This window comes from Oncorhynchus keta, chromosome 20 (genome assembly GCF_023373465.1).
Source record: "Oncorhynchus keta strain PuntledgeMale-10-30-2019 chromosome 20, Oket_V2, whole genome shotgun sequence".
NCBI lineage: Eukaryota > Metazoa > Chordata > Actinopteri > Salmoniformes > Salmonidae > Oncorhynchus > Oncorhynchus keta.
The window spans coordinates 26,684,740-26,710,865 of record NC_068440.1 but is presented as its reverse complement, the minus strand read 5'-3'; the positions used below and the strand labels follow the sequence as shown (position 1 = coordinate 26,710,865).

Genomic DNA, 26,126 nt, shown 5'->3' with positions numbered 1-26,126 from the left:
CAGACAGACAGACAGACAATAAACAATAAAGTGAAAGCAGTGAGTGTTCGACTGGAAAAAGTGCATGAAGTAAAAGTCTATGAGAGAGGTAGAGATAGTTTTCGAGGGGAGGGGGATAGATATGGTTAGGGACATCAACCTGGAAAATCATGTGGAGGGGGAAGGATCAAAGCCAGAGTGTTTAGGGGTCTGGGTTGACCTTTCAGAAAGGTCGGACAGGAGAAAAAAAGGACAGAAAGAAAAGAAACAAGAAGAGGAAATAATGAGAACAATTGACTGATACTTCCACACACACACACGTACACACACACACACACACCACACACGCACACACACACACACACACACCACACACGCACACACCACACACGCACACACGCACACACACCACACACGCACACACACACCACACATGCACACACCACACACGCACACATGCACACACGCACACACGCACACACACACCACACACGCACACACACCACACACGCACACACCACACACGCACACACACACACACACACACACACGCACCACATACGCACACATGCACACACACACACACGCACACACACCACACACGCACACACGCACCACACACGCACACACCACACACGCACACACACACACCACACACGCACGCACCACACACGCACGCACGCACACACGCACCACACACGCACACACACACACACACGCACCACACACGCACACACGCACCACACACGCACCACACACGCACCACACACACACACACACACACACACACACACACACACACACACACACACACACACACACACACACACACACACACACACACACACACACACACACACACACACACACACACACACACACACACACACACACACACACACACACTGCAGCTAGGAGGACACACGTACAGTATTACTAAGTCCATGACCCTGGTGTGCAGTGCAGATGTTTCAGTCCTGCTTTCAATAAGCAAAGCCCAGATGACTTATACACTCTGACACACCAGGAATGTAATGTGAGTGTCAGTGTCAGTGTGTGTGCGAGAAAGAGAGAGTGTGTAGGTTTGTGTGTGTGTGTGTGACCACTTGGTTTACATGGAGACTTTCTTATATTGTCCAAATAAGAACATCCTTTACTGTCCACTGTTATTTCATTGGTTAGTGCTATCACTGCCAGACACCTGGATCTCATTACAAATTCAGACAGCAGTTTAAGAGTCAGTGGCACCACAACTATAAGCTCCTACATGCACACAAACACAGCTCAGTTCCTGTTATTGTCTCTGGCTGAGGAACAGTATTCTATGGGATTGAGTACTGCTGTCTGTAGTCTGCCAGAGCCTTGAGTTAACAACGGCTCTCCACAAGACAAACAGCAAGCCAAATGAATGGATAATTGGAAATAGATTGCATTAACATGAATCATGGAATGAGAGAGGGTGAAAATGGCTTCAAAATATAATGAATATAAATTTTTATCTAGCAATCTAGAACTGTTGCACATTTTTTAAACATGAACATGTCTCCATAGTGGTTGTGGAGGGGAGATATTTATCATGCCACTCTCGTCTCTTTGGCTGAGATTGGATTCATAATCATCAGGGGAGAAACAATGATTATAAGGAAAAAACAATGGAATATTTTGGCAGAACTGCTCCCTCCCTTTGTCTACCTGTTCCTGCTTAGCCAGAAGTCTTGTTAGCTTGTCTGTTCATATATTTGAGTGTGCATGTGTGTATGTGTGTATGTGTGTACTGCGTGCACATGTGCGTGTGTTACCTGATTAAAGGCAAGGACCTGCTGCTCCAGCTCGTTTTCGGCAGCGCGGCGACTCTTGAGGGCACCAGGGGGGCACTAAGAGAGATCAGAAGTCAAAGTAGCTCTCATAAAGGTAGCAATCTGTCTTCTCCTTACAGTTTTCAGCCATTAGCTTTAACCACGACTGGCTAATGTGAGCTTAAATCCCACTTTAATGTTTAGAAACTTCAATAATCATCGCTTGCGATATGGCTTCCGAAACACACGGTCCTTATCTTTCATCAGCGAGAAAGAACCCTTCAATTAAACAGATACACTTACTGTAGCAGTTGTGCACTGGTCCATACAGCCATCTCGAGTTACACTACACACAGGCCCATACAGCCATCTGAGTTACACTACACACAGGCCCATACAGCCATCTGAGTTACACTACACACAGGCCCATACAGCCATCTGAGTTACACTACACACAGGCCCATACAGCCATCTGAGTGACACTACACACAGGCCCATACAGCCATCTGAGTTACACTACACACAGGCCCATACAGCCATCTGAGTTACACTACACACAGGCCCATACAGCCATCTGAGTTACACTACACACAGGTCCATGCGGCCATCTCGAGTGACACTACACACAGGTCCATACAGCCATCTGGAGTTACACTACACACAGGTCCATACAGCCATCTGGAGTTACACTACACACAGGCCCATACAGCCATCTGAGTTACACTACACACAGGTCCATACAGCCATCTGGAGTTACACTACACACAGGCCCATACAGCCATCTGGAGTTACACTACACACAGGCCCATACAGCCATCTGGAGTTACACTACACACAGGTCCATGCGGCCATCTCGAGTGACACTACACACAGGTCCATACAGCCATCTGGAGTTACACTACACACAGGTCCATGCGGCCATCTCGAGTGACACTACACACAGGTCCATACAGCCATCTGGAGTTACACTACACACAGGTCCATGCGGCCATCTCGAGTGACACTACACACAGGTCCATACAGCCATCTGGAGTTACACTACACACAGGCCCATACAGCCATCTGGAGTTACACTACACACAGGTCCATACGGCCATCTCGAGTGACACTACACACAGGCCCATGCAGCCATCTGGAGTTACACTACACACAGGCCCATACAGCCATCTGGAGTTACACTACACACAGGCCCATACAGCCATCTGAGTTACACTACACACAGGTCCATACAGCCATCTGGAGTTACACTACACACAGGTCCATACAGCCATCTGAGTTACACTACACACAGGTCCATACAGCCATCTGGAGTTACACTACACACAGGTCCATACAGCCATCTGAGTTACACTACACACAGGTCCATACAGCCATCTGGAGTTACACTACACACAGGTCCATACAGCCATCTGGAGTTACACTACACACAGGTCCATACAGCCATCTGGAGTTACACTACACACAGGTCCATACAGCCATCTCGAGTTACACTACACACAGGTCCATACAGCCATCTCGAGTTACACTACACACAGGTCCATACAGCCATCTGGAGTTACACTACACACAGGCCCATACAGCCATCTGGAGTTACACTACACACAGGTCCATACAGCTATGGGTGCTTCCATCTCGAGTTTCACTACACACAAGTCCATGCAGCCATCTGGAGTTACACTACACACAGTTCCATACAGCCATCTGGAGTTACACTACACACAGGTCCATACAGCCATCTGGAGTTACACTACACACAGGTCCATACAGCCATCTTGAGTTACACTACACACAGGTCCATACAGCCATCTCGAGTTACACTACACACAGGTCCATACAGCCATCTTGAGTTACACTACACACAGGTCCATACAGCCATCTGGAGTTACACTACACACAGGTCCATACAGCTATGGGTGCTTCCATCTCGAGTTACACTACACACAGGTCCATACAGCCATCCCTAGTTACACTACACACAGGTCCATACAGCTATGGATGCTTCCATCCTGAGTTACACTACACACAGGTCCATACAGCTATGGGTGCTTCCATCCTGAGTTACACTACACACAGGTCCATACAGCTATGGGTGCTTCCATCTCGAGTTACACTACACACAGGTCCATACAGCCATCTCTAGTTACACTACACACAGGCCCATACAGCCATCTGAGTTACACTACACACAGGCCCATACAGCCATCTGAGTGACACTACACACAGGCCCATACAGCCATCTGAGTTACACTACACACAGGTCCATACAGCCATCTGAGTTACACTACACACAGGCCCATACAGCCATCTGAGTTACACTACACACAGGTCCATACAGCCATCTGGAGTTACACTACACACAGGCCCATACAGCCATCTGAGTTACACTACACACAGGTCCATACAGCCATCTGAGTTACACTACACACAGGCCCATACAGCCATCTGAGTGACACTACACACAGGCCCATACAGCCATCTGAGTTACACTACACACAGGCCCATACAGCCATCTGAGTTACACTACACACAGGCCCATACAGCCATCTGAGTTACACTACACACAGGTCCATGCGGCCATCTCGAGTGATACTACACACAGGTCCATACAGCCATCTGGAGTTACACTACACACAGGCCCATACAGCCATCTGAGTTACACTACACACAGGTCCATACAGCCATCTGGAGTTACACTACACACAGGCCCATACAGCCATCTGGAGTTACACTACACACAGGCCCATACAGCCATCTGGAGTTACACTACACACAGGTCCATGCGGCCATCTCGAGTGACACTACACACAGGTCCATACAGCCATCTGGAGTTACACTACACACAGGTCCATACAGCCATCTGGAGTTACACTACACACAGGTCCATGCGGCCATCTCGAGTGACACTACACACAGGTCCATACAGCCATCTGGAGTTACACTACACACAGGCCCATACAGCCATCTGGAGTTACACTACACACAGGTCCAAACAGCCATCTGGAGTTACACTACACACAGGCCCATGCAGCCATCTGGAGTTACACTACACACAGGCCCATACAGCCATCTGGAGTTACACTACACACAGGCCCATACAGCCATCTGAGTTACACTACACACAGGTCCATACAGCCATCTGGAGTTAAACTACACACAGGTCCATACAGCCATCTGAGTTACACTACACACAGGTCCATACAGCCATCTGGAGTTACACTACACACAGGTCCATACAGCCATCTGAGTTACACTACACACAGGTCCATACAGCCATCTGGAGTTACACTACACACAGGTCCATACAGCCATCTGGAGTTACACTACACACAGGTCCATACAGCCATCTCGAGTTACACTACACACAGGCCCATACAGCCATCTCGAGTTACACTACACACAGGTCCATACAGCCATCTCGAGTTACACTACACACAGGTCCATACAGCCATCTGGAGTTACACTACACACAGGCCCATACAGCCATCTGGAGTTACACTACACACAGGTCCATACAGCTATGGGTGCTTCCATCTCGAGTTTCACTACACACAAGTCCATGCAGCCATCTGGAGTTACACTACACACAGGTCCATACAGCCATCTGGAGTTACACTACACACAGGTCCATACAGCCATCTGGAGTTACACTACACACAGGTCCATACAGCCATCTGGAGTTACACTACACACAGGTCCATACAGCCATCTCGAGTTACACTACACACAGGTCCATACAGCCATCTTGAGTTACACTACACACAGGTCCATACAGCCATCTCGAGTTACACTACACACAGGTCCATACAGCCATCTTGAGTTACACTACACACAGGTCCATACAGCCATCTGGAGTTACACTACACACAGGTCCATACAGCTATGGGTGCTTCCATCTCGAGTTACACTACACACAGGTCCATACAGCCATCCCTAGTTACACTACACACAGGTCCATACAGCTATGGGTGCTTCCATCCTGAGTTACACTACACACAGGTCCATACAGCTATGGGTGCTTCCATCTCGAGTTACACTACACACAGGTCCATACAGCCATCCCTAGTTACACTACACACAGGTCCATACAGCTATGGATGCTTCCATCCTGAGTTACACTACACACAGGTCCATACAGCTATGGGTGCTTCCATCCTGAGTTACACTACACACAGGTCCATACAGCTATGGGTGCTTCCATCTCGAGTTACACTACACACAGGTCCATACAGCCATCCCTAGTTACACTACACACAGGTCCATACAGCTATGGGTGCTTCCATCCTGAGTTACACTACACACAGGTCCATACAGCTATGGGTGCTTCCATCCTGAGTTACACTACACACAGGTCCATACAGCTATGGGTGCTTCCATCTCGAGTTACACTACACACAGGTCCATACAGCCATCCCTAGTTACACTACACACAGGTCCATACAGCTATGGATGCTTCCATCCTGAGTTACACTACACACAGGTCCATACAGCTATGGGTGCTTCCATCCTGAGTTACACTACACACAGGTCCATACAGCTATGGGTGCTTCCATCCTGAGTTACACTACACACAGGTCCATACAGCTATGGGTGCTTCCATCCTGAGTTACACTAAACACAGGTCCATACAGCTATGGGTGCTTCCATCCTGAGTTACACTACACACAGATGTTCAGAGCACACTAGCTAGCTAATTAGCACATGTGGTCGCCTCTTGTCTGTAACATGGAGATGTGGCCGAGTGGGAACATTAACTCTATCAAGATGTGTATCAATTTGACTTTTTTTTATTATTATCTTGCTGATTTGAAAGATAAGGTCCTTCCGCTTCCTAAACCGGCCCTCAAGTGCTGCGTGGTAATGTTCAGATTGAGCGTCAGGGCTCTAAACTCCCCTGCACAGAAGACGCCTTCGTCCAATGACACTCACGTGTAACGTAACGGAGAGTCATGATCAAGGGCTTTGGTCTAAGGTGAAAGCGTAGCCTACAGGTAGCAAACATCATGGAACTGCCTGGAAACAGCTGAACTGACGACCAAGTAGTGCAACAGGTCAACACATTGAGGGGTCTTCCATGGTAACACAGGACAGTGAGCCTCGTCCTCTCTGACACTCCAAGTCTAGTCATAAAACCAGCCTGGTCTCGGGACACTCAAATGAGTATATGTTACATTTGGTATGGTTACATAAAACAGAAGGTTACTTTAGCCAAAACAAGCAGGTAGGGTGATTGGTCAGGATGGATTGGTGGGCATATAACATGAATGTCCAGCAACCCAAATAGTGTGTGTTTGAATCTCATCACGGACAACTTTAGCATTTTAGCTTATTAGCAACTTTGCAACTACTTAGCATGTTAGCTAACCCTTCGCATAACCCTTGAACCTAACTCCTAACCCTAACCCAAACCTGTTAACTTCTTGGATATAGGGGGCACTATTTTAATTTTGGGATGAAAAACATTCCCGTTTTAAACAAGATATTTTGTCACGAAAAGATGCTCGACTATGCATATAATTGACATCTTTGGAAAGAAAACACTCTGACGTTTCCAAAACTGCAAAGATATTGTCTGAGTTCCACAGGACTGATGTTACAGAAAAAAAACAGAAAAATCCAATCATGAAGTGCCGCATTTTTTAAAACTGCCTCATGCCAATGACTCCTTATATGGCTGTGAAGGAGCTAGGAGTCAGCTTACGTTTTCCCCGTTTTCCCCAAGGTGTCTGCAGCATTGTGACGTATTTGTAGGCATATCATTGGAAGATTGACCATGAGAGACATCTACCAGTTGGTCGCTTGGTGCAATTATTGCGTAATCTCCAGCTGCAGTATTTTTCCGTTTGCTTCTGATGAGAAGCCAACTGCCACCACTGATAGATTATCGAATAGATATGTGAAAAACACCTTGAGGATTGATTCTAAACAGCGTTTGCCATGTTTCTGTCGATATTATGGAGATAATTTGGAAAAAAGTTTGGCGTTGTAAGTGACTGCATTTTCCGGTCTTTTTTTTTTTGCCAAACATGATGAACAAAATGGAGCTATTTCGTCTACACAAATAATCTTTTTGGAAAAATGAACATTTTCTATCTAACTAAGAGTCTCGTCATTGAAAACATCCGAAGATCTTCAAAGGTAAATTATTTTATTTGAATGCTTTTCTTGTTTTTGTGAAAATGTTGCCTGCTGAATGCTAGGCTTAATGCTATGCTAGGCTATCAATACTCTTACACAAATGCTTGTGTAGCTTTGGTTGAAAAGCATATTTTGAAAATCTGAGAAGACAGTGTTGTTAACAAAAGGCTAAGCTTGTGTTTGAATATATTTATTTCATTTCATTTGCGATTTTCATGAATAGGAAACGTTGCGTTATGGTAATGAGCTTGAGGCTATGATTATGCTCCCGGATACGGGATTGCTCGACGCTAGAGGTTAACGTTGGCCACCTTGCAACCTATCTAACTAATTGAAAAATAACATATTATACTAATTGGAGTGGTTCGAATCTACCCCTGAGTCCAGGTTGATAAAACTGTCATCTCCCACTTTTCTCTGTGACATCTCTCTCCTATCTTTATCAAACAGCTGATGTCTCTTCTCAGAACTACTGGTGGGATGTGTGTGCTGCAGCTCCTGGATCAGTTCTAAACAGTGTTTCCGGTGAGCCCTACAGCAGACAGCTCAGAGTGCAAGAGAAGAGGGAGGAGAGTTGGATGTCTCTTCCTCTCCTCTTCAAAGGAAATCACTTTTTTTCTAGAGGGTTCTAAAAGTGTTCTGGGCTGTTCTACAGTTCTGAAGGTGTTCTGAGTAACTTCTCTCCCCCTGTTTGTCTGTCTTTCATACATAGGCCTATACGCAGAGTACAGACAGACACACAGAGACACAAACAAACATACAAACACACACACACACAGGCACACATACTCACACACATGAAGGACACTTCCGCATATGTACAAAAAGTCTGTACAGACAAAAACAGACATCAGGGCGGAAATGCCTTCAGGTTAAAAATCATCTCAGAAATGGCTGTGCTCTACACCCATCTCTTTCTCTGTCAACATAGTTGATTCTGCACAATCCACTTGATACCAACTGTCAGCAAGTCTACATATGATGGTGGTTGTGGGAGCGATGTGTGATGGTTGTAAAAGCGCTGTGTGATGGTCAGTGTGATGGTTGCAGAAGCATTGTGTGATGGTTCAACCTCAGGAGGCTGAAGAAATTCGGCTTGTCACCAAAAGCACTCACAAACTTCTACAGATGCACAATCGAGAGCATCCTGGTGGGCTGTATCACCACCTGGTACGGCAACTGCTCCGCCCTCAACCGTAAGGCTCTCCAGAGGGTAGTGAGGTCTGCACAACGCATCACCGGGGGCAAACTACCTGCCCTCCAGGACACCTACACCACCCGATGTTACAGGAAGGCCATAAAGATCATCAAGGACATCAACCACCCGAGCCACTGCCTGTTCACCCCGCTATCATCCAGAAGGCGAGGTCAGTACAGGTGTATCAAAGCTGGGACCGAGAGACTGAAAAACAGCTTCTATCTCAAGGCCATCAGACTGTTAAGCAGCCACCACTAACATTGAGTGGCTGCTGCCAACACACTGACATTGACACTGACCCAACTCCAGCCACTTTAATAATGGGAATTGATGGGAAATGATGTAAATATATCACTAGCCACTTTAAACAATGCTACCTTATATAATGTTACTTACCCTACATTATTCATCTCATATGCATACGTATATACTGTACTCTATATCATCGACTGCATCCTTATGTATTACATGTATCACTAGCCACTTTAACTATGCCACTTTGTTTACTTTGTCTACATACTCATCTCATATGTATATACTGTACTCGATACCATCTACTGTATGCTGCCCTGTACCATCACTCATTCATATATCCTTATGTACATATTCTTTATCCCCTTACACTGTGTATAAGACAGTAGTTTTGGAATTGTTAGTTAGATTACTTGTTGGTTATTACTGCATTGTCGGAACTAGAAGCACAAGCATTTAGCTACACTCGCATTAACATCTGCTAACCATGTGTATGTGACAAATACATTTTGATTTGATTTGATTTGGTTGGTGTGGTGGATGTGGGAGCGATGTGTGATGGTTGCAGAAGCATTGTGTGATGGTTGGTGTGGTGGTTGTGGGAGCGATATGTAATGTCTGGCGTTCTCACCCGAGCACCAGGTATCTCACAGCAGGCCTCCTGACTGGCCAGGGAGGCGTCACAGTACACCATCACCTGCTGAATGTCCATCTGTGAGACGGGCAGAGATGAAGAGGAAAGGGGGCAGAAATAAAAGAAGGGAGAGAGAGGGGACGAGAGAATGGAAGAGAGAGAGCGAGAGAGAGGAAGAGAGAGAGAGAGAGAGAAGGATAACAAATATTGTTAGAGACCAAGTATACCCACTACAACTACAAGCCCACTACTACAGCCCCAACCATCACCCCTAAGTATACCTGTCCCCTCTTTCCACAATCTCCACCTCTCCCTCCATATCCTCCCTCCTCCCATCCTCTCCACCTTTCCTTACATCTCTCTCCTCCTCCAAGCCTCTCTACCTCTCCCTCCATCTCTTCCCTCCTCCCACAGTCTTCACCTCCATATAGCTCCTCCCCACATACAGATTGACCCAACCCCATCTCCCTACACCCAACTTCCTACCACAATCAACCCCCCCCTCTCCCTCTCTGGTCTTCCAGTCAATACCTCCACAGGGGCAGCATCAGCGGCTCTGATGCCCAGCAGGGTGTGTCCTTTGGTGGGTAGCTCTCCCCGGGGCTCCAGGGGCATGGTCTGGATGGAGCTGCAGTCCACGTGTAGAGAGGCTGCTCCCTGTTGGACGCTGAGGGACAGTTTGTGCCAGCCACTGTCCAGGAGAGACTCAACGACCTCCCCACTGAACAAACACCCAACTGGGTCACTCAGGGGGTCGGCCCCCCGCGCACGCAGGGACAGGGTGGCCTCAGGGCCATTCAGGTCAAGAGAAAACTAGGGGGAGGGAGGACGGAGTGGGGGAGGGAGGACGGAGTGGGGGAGAGGAAGGAAGGAAGGAGGAGAGAGGGGGAGAGGATGAGGCAGGGGAGGGGAGGGGAGGGGAGGAGAGAGGGGGAGAGGAGGAGGCAGGGGAGGGGAGGGGGAGACGAGGAGGCAGGGGAGGGGAGGAGAGAGGGGGAGAGGAGGAGGCAGGGGAGGGGAGGGGGAGACGAGGAGGCAGGGGAGGGAGGGGGGGAGGAGAGAGGGGGAGAGGAGGAGGCAGGGGAGGGGAGGGGGAGACGAGGAGGCAGGGGAGGGGAGGGGGAGACGAGGAGGCAGGGGAGGGGAGGAGCGAGGGGGAGAGGAGGAGGCAGGGGAGGGGGGGGGAGATGAGGAGGCAGGGGAGGGGAGGGGGAGACGAGGAGGCAGGGGAGGGGAGGGGGGAGACGAGGAGGCAGGGGAGGGGAGGACGGAGTGGGGGAGGGGAAGGAAGGAAGGAGGAGAGAGGGGGAGAGGATGAGGCAGGGGAGGGGAGGGGAGGACGGAGTGGGGGAGAGGAAGGAAGGAAGGAGGAGAGAGGGGGAGACGAGGAGGCAGGGGAGGGGAGGGGGGAGACGAGGAGGCAGGGGAGGGGAGGGGGAGACGAGGAGGTAGGGGAGGGGAGGAGAGACAGGGAAAAAACAGTTGTATCACATCTGTTTGGGAAACAACACCTCTACAGAGAAGTCTACAGATCTGACAGAATCTGATATTGTGTTGTAGGTGTAAGTAATGTTGAAGCCAATGTCTCATTGAATATGCCTATCCAGTCCCAAGCAGTAGCCACTAGGAGAAGGAGCTACACGTTCAGTACAGTGCTTTGTGTCTCAATATGGGCTACATGGAACACACTGTAAAGTTAGCAAAGACATAGACAAAGGTAATATACTGTATACTAATTATTGCCACTGAAAACACACAATCAATCATTTATAATGAGATGGTTTGCCTGCAATGCATCATATACATGGAGTATTTAAATGTGGCTTCAGACTTATTATAGAAGTAACATGAATAATAATGAGACAGAGAGAGAGAGAGGAGAAGCTGAAGGGAGGATAGAGAGTGGAGGGATGGAGGAGAGGAAAGAGAGAGATGGAACAGATAGAGGAGAGAACAGAAGAAAGAGAGAGAGAGATGGAGAGGGGAGAGATGAAAGAGGGAGCAGAAGAGAGAGAGAGAGAGAGAGGGAGAGACAGAGGAGAGGAGAGAGTGTGATAGAGAGAAGGAAGAGGGGAGGAAAGAGCGTAATAAAAGAGGGTAGAGGACAGAGATGAGAGAGGTAGGTGAAAAGAGAAGTGTATACCTGTGGGTATCCCTGTTCATCAGAGATCTGGAAGAGGTAGATGTTGTCTCTCAGTGTTTTCTTCTTGAGGAGCAAAGTGAAGACCAGCGTGAACTCATCAGGAAGACCATGGGGGAACACCTGACTGAGAAAACAAACTGTTAGTCACACACACACACACAATGTCTTGTACAGCTAACCTTGTGGGGACACACAATTCAGTCCCATTCAAAATCCTATTTTCCCTAACCCCTATCCCTAACCTTAACCTTAACACGTACTCTTTCCCTAACTTTAACCTAAAAACCTATCTTAACCCTAACCCTAAAACTAACCCTAGCTCCTAACGATTCACATAATTATAACCCTAACCCCAATTCTAACCTTAACGCTAAACCCCCTAGAAATAACATTTGACCTTGTGGAAACTAACAAAACTAACACATTTTTGTTTGTTTATAACTATTTACAAGAATAGTTCAACACGTCCGCACATACACATAACAGAAATAACACACACACACATCCACAAGTGTGTGTATGTTTGCGCTGAGACACGGAGAGACAGAGGGAGAGACACAGAACGTACGTGTGTGTCTGTTGTAAGAATAAGGAGATAGGGAGATGGTTAGTAAGATAAAACCAGGTACAGTTACAGATGTGGAGGTCATTACATTTTGTCAGATGGTTAGTAAGATAAAAACCAGGTATAGTTACAGATGTGGAGGTCATTACATTTTGTCAGATGGTTAGTAAGATAAAACCAGGTATAGTTACAGATGTAGCGGTCATTACATTTTGTCAGGTGGTTAGTAAGATAAAAACCAGGTATAGTTACAGATGTGGAGGTCATTACATTTTGTCAGGTGGTTAGTAAGATAAAAACCAGGTATAGTTACAGATGTGGAGGTCATTACATTTTGTCAGATGGTTAGTAAGATAAAAACCAGGTATAGTTACAGATGTGGAGGTCATTACATTTTGTCAGGTGGTTAGTAAGATAAAACCAGGTATAGTTACAGATGTAGAGGTCATTACATTTTGTCAGATGGTTAGTAAGATAAAAACCAGGTATAGTTACAGATGTGGAGGTCATTACATTTTGTCAGATGGTTAGTAAGATAAAACCAGGTATAGTTACAGATGTGGAGGTCATTACATTTTGTCAGGTGGTTAGTAAGATAAAAACCAGGTATAGTTACAGATGTGGAGGTCATTACATTTTGTCAGATGGTTAGTAAGATAAAAACCAGGTATAGTTACAGATGTGGAGGTCATTACATTTTGTCAGATGGTTAGTAAGATAAAAACCAGGTATAGTTACAGATGTGGAGGTCATTACATTTTGTCAGGTGGTTAGTAAGATAAAACCAGGTATAGTTACAGATGTGGAGGTCATTACATTTTGTCAGATGGTTAGTAAGATAAAAACCAGGTATAGTTACAGATGTGGAGGTCATTACATTTTGTCAGATGGTTAGTAAGATAAAACCAGGTATAGTTACAGATGTGGAGGTCATTACATTTTGTCAGATGGTTAGTAAGATAAAAACCAGGTATAGTTACAGATGTGGAGGTCATTACATTTTGTCAGGTGGTTAGTAAGATAAAAACCAGGTATAGTTACAGATGTGGAGGTCATTACATTTTGTCAGGTGGTTAGTATGATAAAACCAGGTATAGTTACAGATGTGGAGGTCATTACATTTTGTCAGGTGGTTAGTAAGATAAAAACCAGGTATAGTTACAGATGTGGAGGTCATTACATTTTGTCAGATGGTTAGTAAGATAAAAACCAGGTATAGTTACAGATGTGGAGGTCATTACATTTTCAGGTGGTTAGTAAGATAAAAACCAGGTATAGTTACAGATGTGGAGGTCATTACATTTTGTCAGGTGGTTAGTAAGATAAAAACCAGGTATAGTTACAGATGTGGAGGTCATTACATTTTGTCAGATGGTTAGTATGATAAAACCAGGTATAGTTACAGATGTGGAGGTCATTACATTTTGTCAGGTGGTTAGTAACATAAAAACCAGGTATAGTTACAGATGTGGAGGTCATTACATTTGTCAGATGGTTAGTAAGATAAAACCAGGTATAGTTACAGATGTGGAGGTCATTACATTTTGTCAGGTGGTTAGTAAGATAAAAACCAGGTATAGTTACAGATGTGGAGGTCATTACATTTTGTCAGGTGGTTAGTAAGATAAAAACCAGGTATAGTTACAGATGTGGAGGTCATTACATTTTGTCAGATGGTTAGTAAGATAAAAACCAGGTATAGTTACAGATGTGGAGGTCATTACATTTTGTCAGGTGGTTAGTAAGATAAAAACCAGGTATAGTTACAGATGTGGAGGTCATTACATTTTGTCAGGTGGTTAGTAAGATAAAAACCAGGTATAGTTACAGATGTGGAGGTCATTACATTTTGTCAGATGGTTAGTAAGATAAAAACCAGGTATAGTTACAGATGTGGAGGTCATTACATTTTCAGGTGGTTAGTAAGATAAAAACCAGGTATAGATACAGATGTGGAGGTCATTACATTTTGTCAGGTGGTTAGTAAGATAAAACCAGGTATAGTTACAGATGTGGAGGTCATTACATTTTGTCAGGTGGTTAGTAAGATAAAACCAGGTATAGTTACAGATGTGGAGGTCATTACATTTTGTCAGGTGGTTAGTAAGATAAAACCAGGTATAGTTACAGATGTGGAGGTCATTACATTTTGTCAGGTGGTTAGTAAGATAAAACCAGGTATAGTTACAGATGTGGAGGTCATTACATTTTGTCAGGTGGTTAGTAAGATAAAACCAGGTATAGTTACAGATGTGGAGGTCATTACATTTTGTCAGATGGTTAGTAAGATAAAAACAAGATATAGTTACAGATGTGGAGGTCATTACATTTTGTCAGGTGGTTAGTAAGATAAAAACCAGGTATAGTTACAGATGTGGAGGTCATTACATTTTGTCAGGTGGTTAGTAAGATAAAAACCAGGTATAGTTACAGATGTGGAGGTCATTACATTTTGTCAGATGGTTAGTAAGATAAAAACCAGGTATAGTTACAGATGTGGAGGTCATTACATTTTGTCAGGTGGTTAGTAAGATAAAACCAGGTATAGTTACAGATGTAGCGGTCATTACATTTTGTCAGATGGTTAGTAAGATAAAAACCAGGTATAGTTACAGATGTGGAGGTCATTACATTTTGTCAGGTGGTTAGTAAGATAAAAACCAGGTATAGTTACAGATGTGGCGGTCATTACATTTTGTCAGGTGGTTAGTAAGATAAAAACCAGGTATAGTTACAGATGTAGCGGTCATTACATTTTGTCAGGTGGTTAGTAAGATAAAAACCAGGTATAGTTACAGATGTGGAGGTCATTACATTTTGTCAGATGGTTAGTAAGATAAAACCAGGTATAGTTACAGATGTGGAGGTCATTACATTTTGTCAGGTGGTTAGTAAGATAAAACCAGGTATAGTTACAGATGTGGAGGTCATTACATTTTGTCAGGTGGTTAGTAAGATAAAAACCAGGTATAGTTACAGATGTGGAGGTCATTACATTTTGTCAGATGGTTAGTAAGATAAAAACCAGGTATAGTTACAGATGTGGAGGTCATTACATTTTGTCAGATGGTTAGTAAGATAAAACCAGGTATAGTTACAGATGTAGCGGTCATTACATTTTGTCAGGTGGTTAGTAAGATAAAAACCAGGTATAGTTACAGATGTGGAGGTCATTACATTTTGTCAGGTGGTTAGTAAGATAAAAACCAGGTATAGTTACAGATGTGGAGGTCATTACATTTTGTCAGGTGGTTAGTAAGATAAAAACCAGGTACAGTTACAGATGTGGAGGTCATTACATTTTGTCAGGTGGTTAGTAAGATAAAAACCAGGTATAGTTACAGATGTGGAGGTCATTACATTTTGTCAGGTGGTTAGTAAGATAAAACCAGGTATAGTTACAGATGTGGAGGTCATTACATTTTGTCAGATGGTTAGTAAGATAAAACCAGGTATAGTTACAGATGTGGAGGTCATTACATTTTGTCAGGTGTTTAGTAAGATAAAACCAGGTATAGTTACAGATGTGGAGGTCATTACATTTTGTCAGGTGGTTAGTAAGATAAAAACCAGGTATAGTTACAGATGTGGAGGTCATTACATTTTGTCAGATGGTTAGTAAGATAAAAACCAGGTATAGTTACAGATGTGGAGGTCGTTACATTTTGTCAGGTGGTTAGTAAGATAAAAACCAGGTATAGTTACAGATGTGGAGGTCATTACATTTTGTCAGATGGTTAGTAAGATAAAAACAAGATATAGTTACAGATGTGGAGGTCATTACATTTTGTCAGGTGGTTAGTAAGATAAAACCAGGTATAGTTACAGATGTGGAGGTCATTACATTTTGTCAGGTGGTTAGTAAGATAAAACCAGGTATAGTTACAGATGTGGAGGTCATTACATTTTGTCAGATGGTTAGTAAGATAAAACCAGGTATAGTTACAGATGTGGAGGTCATTACATTTTGTCAGGTGGTTAGTAAGATAAAACCAGGTATAGTTACAGATGTGGAGGTCATTACATTTTGTCAGGTGGTTAGTAAGATAAAAACCAGGTATAGTTACAGATGTAGCGGTCATTACATTTTGTCAGGTGGTTAGTAAGATAAAAACAAGATATAGTTACAGATGTGGAGGTCATTAAATTTTGTCAGGTGGTTAGTAAGATAAAAACCAGGTATAGTTACAGATGTGGAGGTCATTACATTTTGTCAGATGGTTAGTAAGATAAAAACCAGGTATAGTTACAGATGTGGAGGTCATTACATTTTGTCAGATGGTTAGTAAGATAAAAACCAGGTATAGTTACAGATGTGGAGGTCATTACATTTTGTCAGGTGGTTAGTAAGATAAAACCAGGTATAGTTACAGATGTAGCGGTCATTACATTTTGTCAGATGGTCATTGTCATGCAAGAGACTGCCAGTCGCACGGTAATTGACCCGAATGAACATAAACACATTTAGCGTCTCCCGGCCTCCACGTAAACAAGCCTCCTTTGGAGCATCTACATTTTAAAAAGTACAATAAATCCATTGAATATACACCATCACAATAAATCACTTATTTATTTTAGTCAGGTTTAAAGAAACCTTATGAGATGAAGAAAATGCATTTCAGAAGAACAAGCGCCATGCCATAGGTTGTAGGCCTGTTCATTTAGCAGACAATATATGCTTTTAAGTCCCTGGCCCATTATTTTATATTATATGATTTTATAATAAGAATAATATAATTGAAGTTATCTGAATAAAATAGAAACAATATTTTTCCCATTCTATAGCGAGCGTGTCAAATGAAGTGGCTATGTTCAGCGTAAAAGTGATCATTTCAAACATGTTGAATATGCTAGATTTAGATTTATTTGGCAACTTTAGTTGTGAATGATACAAGCCTTAGAATGTCTCAGAAATCAAACATGTTTTGGCTGCATGGTGCGACTACCGACTATTGATGGTTTGAGAAAGTAGCAAAAAATGCTTCATCTCTGTTCCTTGCCTCAGGCTGCACAGCTGTTCTCCTTTATCAAGTGATCATCATTTCACCCATCAGACTATTCTCAATTTAATCTTCTCTTTACTAATATGTAAAATGAGTTCTGATTTAGAATGGCCCATTATCAAATGGGCAGGAAAAGGGGCAAGAGAAAAAACCCATATCATCCATAGCGAATGGAGGCCCCTTTCCCGCCGGTTCCTTTCACTCAGGGTGTTTCACTCATGCAGGGTAGGCTACTCTGGTTATCAACGGGTGATATTCCACCCTAACTCGGTAAGCCATGGACTCGCCAACCTTGTCCCTGCAACTACCCAGTGATTATTTTGGGAAACCATGTGAAATCTCTTCAGGAACATGGATAGTAACATGTTTTCACAAGGCTATTTCATGAAACTGTTGACAGTCCCTCTCTCGGTGTCATAGAAAATGGAATAAAGGAGAGAGGAGATGGAAAAGCATGGTGGTGAGATATTCTGTATAGCTAAAGGTAATGTGTCAGCCTACTAATTATGAAAATAGAACTATTACTGTTGAGCGTGAAAAACCCAGCGGTGCTGCCGTTCTTGACACAAGCCTGGCACCTACTACCATACCCATTTCAAAAGGCATTTCAATCTTTTGTCTTTCCGATTCACCCTCTGAATGGCACACACACACAATCCATATCTCAATTTTCTTAAGGCCTAAAAATCCTTCTTTAACTTCTTAAGGATCAGGGGGCAGCATTTTCACTTTTAGATAAATAGCGTGCCCAATTTCAACTTCCTGCTACTCATACCAAGAATAAAAGATATGCATTGTATTAGTATATTTGGATAGAAAACACTCTGAAGTTTCTAAAACTGTTTGAATGATGTCTGTGAGGATAACATAACTTATGTAGCAGGCAAAACCCAGAGGACTAACCGTTCAGAATTTTTTTTAAGGTCTCTGTCTGTTCACTGAGTTGTCATTGGCAAACGATATTTCTTAAGGACTTGTTTTCAGTTCCTACCGCTTCCACTGGATGTCACCAGTCTTTGGAATTTGGTTGAGGTTATTCATTTGTTCAATGATGCCAACTAGGAACTGCGTAACACTGTTGAGAGTTGCTCAAGACTTGAAAAGTAGCTTGGTTTGTTGTGTTCCTGTATTGAACACAGATTTTTTCCAATTTGATCGATTATTAACATTTAAAAATACCTAAAGTTGTATTACAAAAGTAATTTGAAATATTTTGGCAAAGTTTATAGGCAACTTTTGAAATATTTTGTAGTGACGTTGCGCATTTTGGAAGCTGTTTTTTTCTGGATCAAACGCGCCAGATAAATTGACATTTTGGATATATATGGATGGAATTAATAGAACAAAAGGACCAATTGTGATGTTTATGGGACATATTGGAGTGCCAACAAAAGAAGCTCGTCAAAGGTAAGGCATGTTTTATATTTTATTTCTGCGTTTTGTGTAGCGCCTGCAGGGTTGAAATATGCTACCCTCTTTGTTTACTGTTGTGCTATCATCAGATAATAGCTTCTTATGCTTTCGCCGAAAAGCCTTTTAAAAATCTGACATGTTTTCTGGATTCACAACGAGTGTAGCTTTAATTTAGTATCTTACATGTGTGATTTAATGAAAGTTAGATTTTTACATCAATTTAATTGAATTTGCCGCGCTGCGTGGGACACAAGCGTCCCCTATACCATAAGAAGTTGACCTGTCTTCTCCCCTTCACCTACAATGATTTAAGTGGATTGAACAGGTGACATCAATAAGGGATCATGGCTTTCACCTGGATTCACTTGGTCAGTATGTCATGGAAAGAGCAGGTGTTCCTAATGTTTTTATGCACTCGGTGTATACTCAGAAGATCTTTGAGGAGAATTGCGGTCCATCGTCTGAAACTACTGTCTCCGTAACTCCATGGCAGACAAAGGCTTCTTTTACAGCCCTGAAAGGTGGTCTCAGCCGAAGTCTTGTTCCACTCAAGTAGGGCCATTCCCACCTTTTGCCATGGTTGTTCAGGAATGGAGGGAGGGTATGAGTGGCTGTTCTGTGTTTTTGGCAGATTTCACACCTGTCGACTGCTTGTCGGATCTGGGATGAAATTCCTGTCCACCAGACTGACTGCTGGGCCCTTGCTTGGCACTTCGAGATTCCTTGATGTCCATCATGGATCTTTTGAAGTATTTCACCTCTGAGTGTCTGTGCTTACAGTTAGTTACAAGTATTTCACCTCTGAGTGTCTGTGCTTACAGTTAGTTACAAGTATTTCACCTCTGAGTGTCTGTGCTTACAGTTAGTTACAAGTCTTTCACCTCTGAGTGTCTGTGCTTACAGTTAGTTACAAGTCTTTCACCTCTGAGTGTCTGTGCTTACAGTTAGTTACAAGTCTTTCACCTTTCAGAATAATAAAAGGTGTCTGTGTGCAGCTTTACCTCTGCTACTGGTAGAGAGGAAACAATGGTATCCACGTACACTATCTTGTCCAGTTGTAAGTCGCAGTGGATGGTGCGTCACCCATCAGTGCCCTCGACAGCGTATCTGCAGTGATGAGATTCTTCCCTGACACATGGACGATGTTGTAGGTGAATCTCAGAAGTCGCGGTGTAAATCCTGATCTAGGGCTCTGGTGCCTAGCAACGGGAGCAGGGGTTTGTGGTCAGTTTCTGGTGTGAATTGCAGGACCTGAAGGTAAGGAGTCAGTCTTTCACATGCCTATGTGGCTGCTATGGCCTCTTTCTCAATCTATGATTAGCATTTCTCTATATCAGTCATTCCTCTTGAGTTGTATGTCACAGGTTTTCAAGTGTTGTCAGCCTGTTTCTGAGTCAGCACAGCACCTACAGTTGAAGTCGGAAGTTTACATACACCTCAGCCAAATACATTTAAACTCAGCTTTCACAATTCCTCATATTTAATCCAAGTAAAAAATTCCTGTCTTAGGTCAGTTAGGATCACCACTTTATTTTAAGAATGTGAAATGTCAAAATAATAGTAGAGAGAATGATTTACTTCAGCTTTTATTTCTTTCATCACATTCCCAGTGGGTCAGAAGTTTACATACACTCAATTTGTATTTGGTAGCATTGCCTTTAAAAGGTTAAACTTGGGTAAAATGTTTCGAGTAGCCTTCCACAAGCTTCCCACAATAAGTTGGGTGAATTTTGGCCCATTCCTCCTGACAGAGCTGGTGTAACTGAGTTAGGTTTGTAGGCCTCTTTGCTCGCACATGCTTTTTCAGTTCTGCCCATACATTTCCTATAGGATTGAGGTCAGGGCTTTGTGATGGCCACTCCAATACTTTGACTTTGTTGTCCTTAAGCCATTTTGGTACAACTTTGGAAGTATGCTTGGGGTCATTGTCTATTTGGAAAACCCATTTGCGAACAAGATTTAACTTCCTGACTGATGTCTTGAGATGTTGCTTCAATATATCCACATAACTTCCCTTCCTCATGATGCCAACTATTTTGTGAAGTGCGCCAGTCCCTCCTGCAGCAAAGCACCCCCACAACACGATGCTGCCAACCCTGTGCTTCATGGTTGGGATGGTGTTCTTCGGCTTGGAAGCCTACCCCTTTTTCCTCCAAACATAACGATGGTCATTATGGCCAAACAGTTCTATTTTTGTTTCATCAGACCAGAGGACATTTCTCCAAAAAGTATGATCTTTGTCCCTGTGTGCAGTTGCAAACCACAGTCTGGCTTTTTATGGCGGTTTTGGAGCAGTGGTTTCTTCCTTGCTGAGTGGCCTTTCAGGTTATGTCGATATAGGACTCGTTTTACTGTGGATATAGATACTTTTGTACCTGTTTCTTTCAGCATCTTCACATGGTCATTTGCTGTTGTTCTGGGATTGATTTGCACATTTCGCACCAAAGTACGTTCATCCATAGGAGACAGAACGCGTCTCCTTCCTGAGCGGTATGACGGCTGCGTGGTCTCATGGTGTTTATACTTGCGTACTATTGTCTGTACAGATGAACATGGCACTTTCAGGCATTTGAAAATTGCTCCCAAGGATGAACCAAACCTTTTCTGAGGTCTTGGCTGATTTATTTTGATTTCCCCATGATGTCAAGCAAAGAGGCACTAATTTTCTGGAATTTTCCAAGCTGTTTAAAGGCACAGTCAACTTAGTGTATTTAAACTTCTGACCGACTGGAATTGTGATACAGTGAATTATAAGTGAAACAATCTGTCTGGAAACGATTGTTGGAAAAATTACTTGTGTCATCCACAGTGTAGATGTCCTAAACAACTTGCCAAAACTATAGTTTGTTAACAAGAAATTTGTGGAGTGGTTGAAAGACAAGTTTTAATGATTCCAACCTAAGTGTATGTAAACTTCCGACATCAAGCATGCACGAGTACTGAGCGAGTGTTTTTTGGAGGACTCAGTTGCTCCTTGAGCTTCTGAAAAGCAGTCTTTTGGGGATGCCCCCAGAAACCCTCGTTCTTCTCTCGGCTCTGCTCATTCAATGGCATGCGGTATGTAGCCAGTTGGGACAGACTCTTAGCGAGGTAGTTCGCCATGCCCATCAGTTGGCGAACATCTGCTACACAGATTCTGGCATCTCTTACCTTGACCTTGTTGGGATGTGGCTCCAGTACTGAAGCATTAACCCTGTGACCCAAGAATATGACTTCATCCTTTGCAAATGTACACTTTCTGTTGTGTGAGACACTCCTGCTGCAGTTTCTGTAGCACTTTGTGAAGTCTCTTGCTGTGTCCATGTCTGTCACATCCAAACAACAGAATGTCGTCAGCATGGCACCCAGCACCCTTGGAAGTTCTCAAACATTTGAGGCAATGCTCGGGCACCAATAATATGCCAAATGGCAATCTGTTGAAGTGGTAAGTGGTACCTACCAAATGGTGTGATGAAGGAAGTGAGGAGGTGTGACTGGTGTGAGAGGGATTTTCCAAAATCCAGATTGAACATCCAGCTTCGTGAAAAAGTGCATTTGTCAACATTGCGAGTGTTTAATCTCCTCCTGGAAGAATGAAACACTCTTATCACTGATTCATTCCCTCTGATCTCTCCATTGGCTTACAAGACAACATCCATCCCTGAGCACCATTCTGTGGGCTCCGTCACTTTGGTTAAAACATCTATGTTCTCCATCCTGACCAGCTCTCCATATATATTTTTTCTCTCAAGGTGAGTGGAACACAATGTGATGTGAGTCCAACTGAAGCTGTTCTGACAGCCTCCTGTCATTTATTCCAACACCAATTATGTCTCTCATCAGACCTTCTTTAAGCATTCCAAAGTTACAAAGCCTCTGCACTCTCTCCCTCATCATTTGGGCTCTCTCGAAAATAACATGGTGTTTTCCTGAACAGTGCTGCTCAAATGCTGCTTTCACATTAGCATACTTCTTTTTATCAGCATCAGTCAATGGCGATACTTCTAAAATATCATCAGCGGCATCCCCCATAGCATATATAAGAGAGTTAAACTGTTTCGTTTTTATTGAGCTGGAGTGGAGCGGAGAGAGGAGCGTGGAGCGGAGCAAGGAGTGGAGCGTGCCCAATTTGACTGGAGCGTGGAGCGAGATTCCCAAAGGCTGGGGTGTCTGCCTTCTCGCCCGCACCAATTTCTCTCTCCAGTAGCTCTCATTTTCACAAGCTCAGGGCATGACCGCCCCAGCATGTATTTGTAGTCTACTTGTGTGCTGCCCATTGCTTTATCTACTGTCATGGAGTTCACAAAATATTTTCATAAAGAAACTGATAAAACACACAGGTGCTAAATCAAGCAGTGGTGGGCCGTCAGGGCCAGCAAGGCCTTCTCTGCTGGCCTAAACATCATCAGAATATATATATACCAGTGGTGGGCCGTCAGGGCCAGCAAGGCCTTCTCTGCTGGCCTAAACATCATCAGAATATATATATACCAGTGGTGGGCCGTCAGGGCCAGCAAGGCCTTCTCTGCTGGCCTAAACATCATCAGAATATATATATACCAGTGGTGGGCCGTCAGGGCCAGCAAGGCCTTCTCTGCTGGCCTAAACATCATCAGAATATATATATACCAGTGGTGGGCCGTCAGGGCCAGCAAGGCCTTCTCTGCTGGCCTAAACATCATCAGAATATATATATATATACCAGTGGTGGGCCGTCAGGGCCAGCAAGGCCTTCTCTGCTGGCCTAAACATCATCAGAATATATATATACCAGTGGTGGGCCGTCAGGGCCAGCAAGGCCTTCTCTGCTGGCCTAAACATCATCAGAATATATATATACCAGTGGTGGGCCGTCAGGGCCAGCAAGGCCTTCTCTGCTGGCCTAAACATCATCAGAATATATATATACCAGTGGTGGGCCGTCAGGGCCAGCAAGGCCTTCTCTGCTGGCCTAAACATCATCAGAATATAATTTTTTTTAAATATATTTTCCCACAAATATGTATTAAATTATTCCCCAGTGTAAGAGTTACACTCTACATTTCTTAGCTTTCCTCTTGGTTGCACTGCTTCCAGCCCCAGGTTGAGATTTGGAGGGCTGGTCTTTATGTTATATCTTTTATCCAATCATATTCAGCCATCATGTGTTGCCAGGGGTCTAAAATCTGCCCTCGGGCCTTCAGAATCAACAGTGCGGGCGCTTGTAGTTTAAAGTGAATGGAAATTTAAATTTAGTGTCAACCAATCAGCTTTAGAGTTGGCTATTGTACGCCTGCTGGCTGGCTCCAGTGTTACACAGGAGCCAGCTAGCAGGCGTAGTGCGTGCACGTCTTTTGATTGGATTACTAATATTAAGAGGCAGGTCCTATATGGGCAGGTCTCAGAACTAGGAAACTCAGAACTAGGAAACTGAAATTGATAAATTAATTAATTTGCGTACTACTAAGCTGTTTTTTCAACCCACAATGGCGGAAGGAGAAGATATCGATTTGGTCGAGGATATAATTATAACGCCATTCTCAAGACAAACTTTTCAAGAAAAGTTAGACATTGTCAGGAGAGGTCGACGCCGACTCTACAAAGCCTGTCACAGGCGGGAAAGGGGTTCGTTCGCCACTTTCAAAGCTCCAACTACGAGCGCTATCAATGGCTCACAGGCTCCGAGAAGCACTGCAAACTGTACTGCTGGGAATGCCTATTATTTGCAAGTGATCGATTTGGTGTTTGGAGCCACACTGGCTTTGCAAACCTGAGTTGTCTAACCAAGGCAGCAACGAGACACCAAAGTACGGCTGGGCACTTACAAGCAATGGTGCTTTTGAAAACTTTTGGGGACACCCGAGTGGATCTACAGCTCACTGAACAAGCGCGCAGGGCAACGAAGCTGCACATTGAAAAGGTATTGTACTCTTCCCCTGCAATTCTATGAATAAAAGTGTCAATTTCAAGGTGACGTAACACCTGGTTATACTGCGTTTCTGTCTAAATGTATAGTGTCTAGAGCCATGGCATCATAATGATGGTAATAAGAGGTGGATTAATTTGGGTGGGACTGTGTAGGACTTCACTGAAGGCCCAGGCCCCAGGCCCACGGCACGCCACTGAAATCAAGGTGACTTAAAAAGATGAGGACCAAGAGAGGGAGTGCAGTGATTTAGTGTCCACAACTAAAGAAGAGAGGGAGTGCAGTGATTTAGTGTCCACAACTAAAGAAGAGAGGGAGTGCAGTGATTTAGTGTCCACAACTAAAGAAGAGAGGGAGTGCAGTGATTTAGTGTCCACAACTAAAGAAGAGAGGGAGTGCAGTGATATAGTGTCCACAACTAAAGAATAATTGTTGAATCTGAAGAGACACCTTTCACAACTAAAATAAAGGAATGAGATGGGTAGATAACTAAGTGTGTCATTGTAGCAAAGTATTAATTTAAAAAAATTCTGAGCTCTTAAACGTTTTGTTCATTTTCGTTCTATTATCTATACAATAAGGCATGATGGATTTTGGCCCAATATAGGCCTGGCAATTTTCCACATTCTAGGAGCTTTCCATTTTTTATTTGGTTATTTTGCCTGAAAACCTTTAAACATAACGATATATAAAAATAAATAAAAACTCTGCATCTCTGCCCAGCCTGGCAATAGTGGTCAAAAGGGTGTTTAGCATCCCCAGTGGCTCTGCAAGTGTGGAGAGGATATTCCCTGCTGCTGGCCGGCTCTCCAGGCACCATCGCATGAGCCTGAAGCCACATACTGGCCAAACTCGTGTTTCTAAAAATGAATTCTAAAAACAAATTTAAAGGCACGAATAAGTCATTTTGCATTTAATTTGTATTTAATTCTAAGTCAGTCGCAGCCTATATGCACAATTTATAGAATATAATCATTAAATACGACAAAATGTTGTTTAAATGTGTCACGTTCTGATCATTGTTCTGTTATTTTATTCTTTGTTTTAGAATGGTCAGGGCGTGAGTTGGGGTGGGCAGTCTGTTTGTTTTAGTATGGTCAGGGCGTGAGTTGGGGTGGGCAGTC

General features: G+C 43.8%; 1 protein-coding gene across 3 annotated transcripts in view; it reads right to left on the bottom strand.

The window, feature by feature from the left end:
• The window catches only part of LOC118371113 (collagen alpha-1(XVI) chain-like), a 129,314-nt gene that overhangs the window by 61,567 nt on the left and 41,621 nt on the right, over positions 1-26,126 (bottom strand). For all 3 annotated transcript variants that reach the window (XM_052472492.1, XM_052472491.1, XM_052472494.1), the window contains exons 5-8: positions 12,138-12,261; positions 10,526-10,807; positions 9,992-10,072; positions 1,779-1,853 (exon numbers count right to left, since the gene is read on the bottom strand). In XM_052472492.1, coding sequence (XP_052328452.1) covers positions 1,779-1,853; positions 9,992-10,072; positions 10,526-10,807; positions 12,138-12,261 — 562 coding nt within the window. The remainder of the gene's footprint in view (positions 1-1,778; positions 1,854-9,991; positions 10,073-10,525; positions 10,808-12,137; positions 12,262-26,126) is intronic.